At 38.5% G+C, this 10,023-nt stretch overlaps 1 protein-coding gene across 1 annotated transcript; it reads left to right on the top strand.

Moving 5' to 3' along the window:
• The first annotated feature begins 246 nt into the window (after nt 1–246).
• LOC137049755 (putative nuclease HARBI1) lies at nt 247–1,178 on the top strand. Its single transcript, XM_067428393.1, has 3 exons — nt 247–552; nt 620–980; nt 1,114–1,178. Exons 1-2 carry the CDS (start codon nt 267–269, stop codon nt 976–978), a joined length of 645 nt encoding a protein of 214 aa, XP_067284494.1. The 5' UTR covers nt 247–266; the 3' UTR covers nt 979–980; nt 1,114–1,178.
• The last annotated feature ends 8,845 nt before the right edge of the window (nt 1,179–10,023 follow it).

The raw sequence follows: 10,023 nt of genomic DNA, 5'->3' as shown, positions 1-10,023 counted from the left end.
TTCCAAGGCATCTTCTCCTGGAGCTGTGCAATAACCTGGAGCCCTACCTCCAACGTGAGACCCGGCGGTCAAGGGCCTTACCTGTTCCAGTCCAGGTTCTCTCCACACTGGGGTTCTTGGCCACTGGAACCTTTCAACGGGAGATTGCTGACAGGTCTGGCATATCCCAACCCACCATGAGCCGCATTCTGCCATCCGTGATGGCTGCCATCAGGACTCTCATCCCACACTATATCCAATTCCCATACGACAATGCCCAGCAAACGATGATTAAAAGGGGGTTTTATGAGATTGCTGGGATTCCAAATGTCATTGGTGCAATTGACTGTACCCACGTGCGTCTGAAACCACCATCGGTTAATGATTACGCATACATCAACCGCAAAAATTATCATTCAGTAAATGTGCAAATTATTTGTGATGCCACACTCTGCCTATTAAATGTTGTGGCACGATGGCCTGGAGGCACCCACGATGCCTTCATTTTCGAGCACAGCAGCGTGCGCAGACGGCTGCAAGACGGCGCATTGAGGGGTCATGGTTATCTTTTAGGTGAGTAATAAGAGTACATTTCTATTGCAAAATATATTCGTTTCATAACTTCTCTTTTCCCATTTAGGTGACAGGGGTTATCCTCTTTTGGACTTTTTGATCACCCCTGTGCCAAACCCTGTGACGCTTCAGGAGCGCAACTTCAACAACGCGCATACACGAACACGAGCCACTGTGGAGCGCTGCGTGGGGCTCCTAAAAGGTAGATGGCTCTGCCTGGCACACGCGGGGGGCACCTTGCTCTATTCGCCACAGAAAGTGTGCAACATAATTTTGGCATGTGCCGTCTTGCACAACATTGCTCAGCAAAACCGTGTGCCATTTGACGCGCTGGCCCCAGACCCAGAAGTGCCAGTGGAGCAGTGGGCAGCACCACCGGCTTTAGGAGCTGTTCAGCTCAGACGAGACCTTGTCCAGCGGTTTTAAGGGTAAGGTAAAATAACACAGACTTCGTTTTTATTTTTTTAAGTTTTCATTTATTTTATTTAATGTCGTATTTATTGATACTAATGAATGGTTAATTTCAACCAGTAGTCTACAAATTTCTGTCTGTCTCTCCAGGACCTCATCCGTCAGGACCCTTGGCCGTGGCGCACGAGAGGCTGGTGGACGGGCCTCGGCTTCCCCCGCTTGCACCTGCTCAGGCTCTGGGTGGGGCGCAAGGATGTGCTCAGGCTCCTGGATGGGCTGAGGGGGAGATGCCTCGAAGGCGCTGGGGCCTGCAGTGCCATCATCTGCAAAACAATATTTAAATAAAATTGGTTAACTATGGACGTGTCTTTTTTTTTATTTATTGGCCTATCAAATTAAAGTTTACTTACCATGAATGTCGTCAGTATCTCCACCACCGGTGATACCTTCTAAAGACGCCGTTCCTATGAGGGCTGCCACCCGCTCCTCGTTCGGTGTCAGCTGGAGGCTTGGATTCGGTGGGCCTCCCCCAGTCTGACTCTGGCTCCTCTTAAGTGCTGAGACGCGCCTCTTTGTAGCGATCTTTATATCTGACCACTTTTTTTTCACCTACAATAAACATGAACACTCATACTTAACTTGATCACTACTGGTCTATATTAAGCAATAAAACATTTTTTACCTCTGCTGGAGTGCGCTTCTCAACCCCCACACTATTAACAGTTCTTGTAATTTGGGTCCATATTTTGTTTTTGTGGGCCCCTTTAATCCCACTCTTTAAACTCCCAAATAAAACGATTTTGTTTTTTTCCACTTCCCTGGTGATGGTCTCAATCTCCACATCGGAGAAGTTTCGCTTCTTTGCCGTCTTCCGCGTGTCCATGGCGTAAAATGAGGGCGTGGGGGAGGCGGAGACTTGAATATATAGGGGCGTGTTATTCTAATGACGATCGTTTTCAGCCGCCGCATTTATCAAGGACAAGTATTGCGTACACCTGAATTGCAGAGGTGCGCACAGTTTCATAAATCAGGCGGTGAGAGGAGTGTAAGCATAATCTTACGCCAACATATACACCAGTTTCTACGCAAGATTGATAAATGAGGGCCAATGAGTCTGTTGCGCCTCACAGACATCTGCTCAACTCATACACACCTCAAGTAGACTCCACCCTCCTTTTGGGGGCGGAGCTTGAGTGTCAGCGCGATTACCCTGCCTTAGGTCGCCCCCCACTGGCCAAAAGGGGATCTTACCCGTCATTGGGAAAATCACTTCGTGCCCACTCCCCGCTTGAGATCTTTGACCCTCAACAGGATCGGCTGTGATTTGGAACTTTGGGGAAAGTGCATTCAAGAGTCTCTAGAGCCGTTTGGTCTGCTTATTATTGGTAAAACATGGAGACAGGTTAATTACAACACAACTTAATCATTAAAATTAATAGATTATACTCAGTACATCTGGTCATAACAATTTAATGTTCTGTGACCAAAGCCATCAGTTCTGTACATGGTGGTGGCTAAGAGCAGGCATGGAAGTTACTGGTCATATAACAGATTAGTCTAAAATTTCAGATCATTTTGTTGTCTATATTTTGAAAAATATGAAATATTCTTCATGAATATTTATCATTGCCCTCTCATTGGCAATAGTTTATTTTTAATAAATAATTGTCTCTATGATTGTCAACTGATGCCTTGTTTCTTTATCCTATGACATCCTGTGACACTTGTCCAGATATCAGCTTTGAGCTAATTTGGGATGAGAGAGAGACTCTGAGGCCTTCAGGGCTGGCACACTGCATTCTTACAAACTTTTCACTCTTCACACTAACTCAGTGTATGATCTGGCTATGAATTAAAATTGGTTCCAAATAAACATCAGCCATTTTCCTTTTAACTCTATTCTTGGACTGAGATCACATTTTCAAATAATTAACCCAAAACATCAGCTTCTAGGTTTTCCAACATATTAACTCACCTATAGTTATTTCAACAATCAAATTTCAGTCAAATAAGCATTATCAGAGTTTTGCAAAAGTGAGAAGAGCAAGAGCATATTGATTTTAAATCCTCTACATCAAAATGTATGTATCTTTGCAACATATTAAAATTATCACAACTCCTTCTTTCAAAAAAAAATAATTATTTAATCTATTCTTTATTTAGTTTCGTTTTCAAAATTTAGTCTGGTGGTCTCATTTTGCCACATTTTCAACACCTTATGGGTGAGTGGACACAGTTATGTGCAAAAATGCCCCGCTGACCACACATTTTATTCAGCAATCGACATGTTTCAGTCTGGTTCCCAGTCTGTAAGGCGGTGTCTAAAGCGACAATCGCTCGGACAGTCAGAGAAGAGCTCTGGTCCAATAAAACATACAATGTCTTGCAATTAATGATATCATTCATCTGCTTTTTCAAAACAAAAATCACATTTAGCTATCAGATTCCCTCAGTTACTGGGATCTTTCCATACAATCCCTCAGTTACTGGGATCTTTCCTTCAGAGTGTAACAACAATGACTTATGAGTTTAATGTCTCTGGGAATAATTAACTCAAAAGGGATTTAATATTCAATATTCATGAATTTATGAATATAATTTGCCAGTTGTTCATTACGTATTAAAATTTTCCGATAGGGAAAATTGTTTAATTAAATACAAGTAACCCTTTACGGAATTGCTTGAAATTATCCTACTAAGTTTGTCCTGCAAATTAGTTACAGACTTTTCAAATCAATTCTCAATAAGGGATTACTGCTTTACGAGCGCATAAGAAACATTAACTTTACTGATCAGGACAAGTTCAATATTTCAAATGGTCATACAGTTTACTTTACTAACATAGTAGCATAAGCAGTTAGGTAATGTTAGATCGCAAGTTTCATTGACTTTGTGTATGTGGCAGAATAACAGATTCAACTCATTAAATGTCTTTTGGAGGTTTAATAAACACAGACTAAAAATAACACTACAATTCACACAGAAAGTACATACTAAATATGCATCAAGAGAGTAGAAGTATAGATATTAACGAAAGAATACATAAAAGAGAATAATGAATAGACTGAAATTAGAGAGAGATAAGAGAGAGAGAGAGAGAGACTTTGACTTTTCAAAACCCTTTAATTACAATTAAAAACAGGTTTGCATAATTACATCATTACACATACGCACAAAACAAATTTATACAAAAACAAAACAAAAAATACAAAAATAAATAAATAAACAAAAATAAATAAACAATAATATAATTTACAGCTTCATTTCTAAACACCCGTCACTTATTTTGCATAAAATCCCGTTTAAACACCAAACTTCCTCAAAAATTTCCAATTTTTCAACTAGTTTATAATAGGCAAATTCAACCGCTAAACGAGCAGAAATCAATCCTTTACATGTTAAAACAACATTAGTGGAACCTTTTTCCAAAATCTTAGCCTTTCGTGTCAACCATATACTTAATTTTACTTGTCCAAACAAATAATTCAAAAATACATCAACATTTCTTGTTTTATACCGATACTTAGGACCATAAATAAAAAGTTCTTGGCTAAAAACATGACCCACCATATCACACCATTCATTTAACATTTGAAAAACCAACTCTAATCTGTTACACTCCGAAAACAAATGAAAAACAGTCTCAGTTTCTGAACAAAAAGGGCAAGTATCACTAACACTGGAGTCCAAATGAGCTTTATGTTTATTTGTGGTTAATATTCCATGCGTGATCCTCCACTGTAAGTCAGCAGTTCTTTTATCAATAGGAATTTTGTATAAAGTTCTCCAGCTATATTTAGGTGAGAAATCTCTACCAAATATTGCTCGCCATTTAGACTCACATACTTGTTTCAATTCTTGAAAACGTATTACTTTTACACAAACAAGATACATGGATCTCTTGCCCACCTCGCTGAACAAACTGAGTTCTGGAGTGTTGAATGTGAGTAATTTTCCCTCCTCCTCTTGCCATGAGTCCACACACATTTTTATTTCCAATTCCGGAAAAACTTTCACATTATCCTCCTTTTCCCCTCCTATTAATTCTTCATTCAGAGCACATTTAAATTCAGAAGGTACGGCAGCTATAATTTCAGTTAAAAGTCTTTCAGAAAAACGCAAGGATTTCACACCAATCTTTGTTGCAACATCTTCTGGGGTTAACCACCCATCATTATTCAAAAAACATGACACCTTGATGAGACCAGCTCTTACAAGTGCATTTCTTACTGAAACAGAATTTAAACTTTTCACAGTGATCACAGGATTATACAATATAGGTTCTTCTTTTCCCCAAAAACTTTGTATGGATCCTTGATTTCGGGAGTTTGAGAAAACTTTCCAAACCCTAAGCATTGTCTTATAAAAAGGTGTTAAACCGCTTAAGTCCACTCCATCAAGATCTATTAAAAAAAGATGTCGATCAAGGTCCAACTGTCCTCCTTTTTTCAGCAATCCACAGGCCACATCTGTCCATCTGACGTGCCTTTTATACAAAAGTCTTTGAGCAGCCTGTAATCTAAAAGCAGCAACTCTGCATTCAATGTCAATAAGTCCTTGACCTCCTTCACAAATTGGTAAATACAGGGCAGCCGCTCTCAGCCAATGCTGTCCTGACCAAAAAAAATTAACCAATTGTCTCTGAATTTCCTTCATGAGGTCAGAAGGAGGATCCAAAATAGCCATTTTATGCCACAATGAAGATGCAATAAGATTATTTGCGATCAAGACTCTTCCTCTGTATGATAATTTAGGGATTAGCCATTTCCAGTTGGACAACCGTACACACATCTTTTCAATCAGTCCATCCCAGTTTTTCTTTTTATACAAGTCAGAACCTAAAAAAACCCCTAAAAATTTTAAACCATCTCTACTCCATTCAACATTTCCAGGTAGTCTTGGTGTCAAGCTTGTGGTTCCACACCATAGAGCTTCGCTCTTCCCCCAATTTATTTTGGCCGAAGAGGCCTTTTCATAACATTCAATACAACTTAATATGCTTTGTATATCTTCTTTATCTTTTATTATTACAGTAAGATCATCAGCATAAGCCGAAAGTTGTATGGGTTTGTTAAACGATCCTTCAATGCATAAACCCTTTAATGAGGTTCTCAATTTACACAGAAAGGGTTCAATAACTAGACTGTAAAGTTGACCCGAAAGTGGGCAACCCTGCCTTATTCCTCTTCTGACTTTTATAGGTATACTTAGCCCTCCAGGGACTTTTACCATACATTCGGCTTTTTCATAAAGTAATCGAATCCATGAAATAAAACCATTTCCACAGCCATTTGCGCTTAAAACATCAAACAGATAAGAGTGATCCACTCTGTCGAAAGCCTTTTCTTGGTCTAGGGATAATATTCCTAAATCCATATCATTTAACATCGAATAATCAATGACATCTCTTATAAGAAATAAATTATCTCTAATGCATCTATTCTTTATACAATAAGATTGATCACTGTGAATTAATACACCCATATGTTCATTCAATCTATTAGAGATACACTTAGAGAAGATCTTGTAATCCGTAGTCAGCAAAGCTACAGGCCTCCAATTCTTAAGCAAAGTAAGATCACCTTTTTTAGGTAGAAGAGAAAGAATTGCTCTTCTACAACTAGTAGGTAAACAACCTGTTTGTATCGAATATAAAATCATTTCATAATAATCTTTACCAATAATTCCCCAAAAATATTAAAAAAATTCTGAGGGAAGACCATCTAAACCAGGAGACTTTCCTGTTGATAACTCTTGTACAGCTCTAGTTACTTCTTCAAAACTTAAAATACAATCTAGAAGATCTTTATTCTCCAAGTCAAGTTTTGGAATTGAATCCAATAATTCAGTTTTACAATCCAAATCTGTCGTTTCGTCATCATACAATTTAGAATAAAAATCAACAACATATTTACTCATTTCAGATGGATCATAGAATAAATCACCTCTATCATTTCTTAAACACCACATTTGTTTCTCTTGACACACTTTTTGTTCCAAATTAGAAAAGAAAGATGTTGGTCCATCAATATCTCTAATGTGAGAAAAACGAGCTCTAATAAGAGCTCCTTTTACTTTTCCTTGTAATAAGTTTTCTAACTGTAGCTTTTTTTCTTTGATAACATTTTGTAATATATTTTCATGTCTTTCCAACATTTTATTTTCTATTTCAAGAATCTCCGTTTCAAGTTCTTTAATCGTACTTTTTATTATTTTTGAGGAAAAGCAAGAGTATTGTTGACAGAAAACCCTAATTTGGGTTTTTCCAATTTCCCACCACTGAATAATGTCTCTAAAATCATTTTTCTGCATTTGCCATTTTTGCCAAAAATAATTAAAATTTTCACAAAAAACAGCATCTTGTAATAGCTTCTTATTAAAATGCCAATATGAACCCACATTTTTTTGCTTTGCTAATACACAATCTATTGTAATCATTTTATGATCTGAGATAATATTAGGGATTATATCAGCATTACAGACTCTATTCCTTGAGTTATTTGAAATATAAAACCTGTCTAATCTTGCCGCATAAACCCTTCCTTCTGAAGCCTTAACCCAGGTATACTGTTTTAAGGATGGATTTTCAGTTCTCCATACATCATTTAGCTCTAACTTTTTAACAATGTTTGCCAAAACAGATGAAGACTGATAATGTATTTCTTCACTATTCCTGTCCATGCTAAAATCTAAAGTACAATTAAAATCTCCTCCCATAATAACAATATCTTTTGATTTTAATGCACTTAGAAACGCCTCAATTTTCTTAAAAAGGACAATTCTCTCAGATCCTTTATTATGTGCATAGATATTCACAAAAAATATATTAAAAGTATTTAATTCAGCTTTTACAACTAATGCACGACCAGGCTCTATCTCATGTTTAGATAAAACATTAACCTTGCAACTCGGACTAAAGCATATTGCAACCCCCGAACTAACATTAGTACCGTGACTAAGGATATACTTCCCTTCCCACCATAAGCCCCATTCCACTTCGTTACTTTTATCGCTGTGGGTCTCTTGAAGAAAAGTTACTCCAGAGTTTTTTAATTTCAAAGATTCTAAAAGCAACGCTTGTTTTTTCCTATCTCTAAGGCCATTTACATTTAAGGATGTTACTCGCAATGGCTCCATGAGAAAAAGAGATAAAGAAAAGCAGAAAAGAAAGGACAAACAAAGAGACAGACAACCAGCCATTATATTTTTTTATAAACTCCCTTCGCCTCCTTTCCTACTCTTTTCTTTTGCCTAATCGTGCCTAAAAGTTTTTTTAACCGAAAGCGCTTTTGTTGCGATAACACGGAAAAATTGTACGTCTTCCGCGCCCACACCACTGAAGCAATGAATTTATCCAAATCCGGAAAATAATCAGCAACCTCTACCCTTCTGCCTTTTGTTTCATCCAGAAACACATTAATCTGTTCCACTGTGTATAAATCCTCACCTTCTTTTGGACAATCAGACATATCAGAACAACAATCATCATCATCATCGTCATCATCCTTTTTTATTCCATCATCTTGACTCATAAATACGACCTCATCAGAAACCACCTCTTCAACAGCAGTCACCCCTTTTAAGGCTATTTCACTGCTACAACAAGGCTGTTCTAGCAAAAAACCAGCAGAATCACTAGAATTTGCACTCACCTCTTTCTCTTGAACAGTATCCACGCCTTGAACTGCCGAGACTTTCTCTGTTATCCGATTCTGGTCAACCTGACTCTCCACTGTAACTTCGTTTTCCACCTCTTGTTCTTCTCTTATCCGATTCTCCTCTGGTCTATTTTTATGTGGACGCGAGAATCGTTTGTGGCCTATATCACCACACTCAAAACACCGTAAGCTTTCGGTGCTTGCATATAGCACATAGGAGCTATCGCCGTCATTTACTCTAAAAGACACGTCCAAAGTTTTATCCTGAGAATTTAAAAACATATGAACTTGTCTTCTAAAAGACAGCACATGTTTCAGTGCCGGGTTTTTACATCCTAGAGGTACCATCTTAACTGAACTGACTATTTTCCCAAAACGAGACAATTCTTTAACAATCGCTTCACTTTTAATGAACGGAGGAACGTTTGAGACTGTGACTTTGGTAGCCGGTGCATACAACGGAGTTGTCGGCACAAACATTCCTTTCACCCAAAGCCCATTTTCAATTATTTGATTTACAAATTGTTCGTTCTTCAAAAACACTACTACAGCCTTATTCATTCTTGATGCTGAATTTATATTTTCGTGACCAATCTGATCACCAACTACAACCAATACATCCTCAATCGAAGCGGTCGCCTCCGGTACACATCTAAACCCATTCCGGAGGGAAACCGACGGCGTTCCCCCCGCAGGAGAAGAAGCCATGTGCACGCCAACCAAGGCCGCACAGTAGAAAGGAAAAAACAAACAATCAAAAGAAAAGAAAAGAAAAAAGAAAAGAAAAGAAAAGAAAAGAAAAGAAAAGAAAAAGAGAAAAAATAAAAAATAAAATATTTCAGAAAAAGAAAAAAGAAAAACGTAGAAACAACAATATATAACAATTAGAAACGCTCTCACACACGCATCCACTCACGCAAACCCACTCCATGAGAGAGAGAGAGAGAGAGAGAGAGAGAGGGGGGAAAAGAAGCAGCTTTCCTTCAGTTCATCAAATACAACCTTCACGGAGTTAACTTGTCCCAACGGGAAAATAACACACCCTCTTAACAGCAGTTTGAATTTGGAAGATAATACTTGCTCTAGTTGTGGCTTCTCGCGCGTGTGTGTGTGTGTGTGTGTGTGTTCCGAATTCAAATGTCCTGCGTGTCCGGTGGTTCTTTCCGAGGTCGAGAGGGAGCGGCTGGTTGCTTTTAGGGATGCTCCGTGTTCTCCTTCTGAAGAATGCCCTTGGGGCTAGTAATTTGATGAAGCGAGGAGAAAAGGATTGTTGAAGATCGGATTGTAGAAGAGAAGATTTTTGGAAGAGCTGAGGCCTGTTGGCCCCATAGTGTGGTGGGCCTCGGTTTCTGGTCCCACACAGCACATGGCTCTGTGTCTGGAGCCCCTCCCTGCTTGGGGG

This window comes from Pseudorasbora parva, chromosome 20 (genome assembly GCF_024679245.1).
Source record: "Pseudorasbora parva isolate DD20220531a chromosome 20, ASM2467924v1, whole genome shotgun sequence".
NCBI lineage: Eukaryota > Metazoa > Chordata > Actinopteri > Cypriniformes > Gobionidae > Pseudorasbora > Pseudorasbora parva.
Note: the sequence above shows the minus strand (reverse complement) of the source record. Positions and strands in the feature narration are given on the sequence as shown.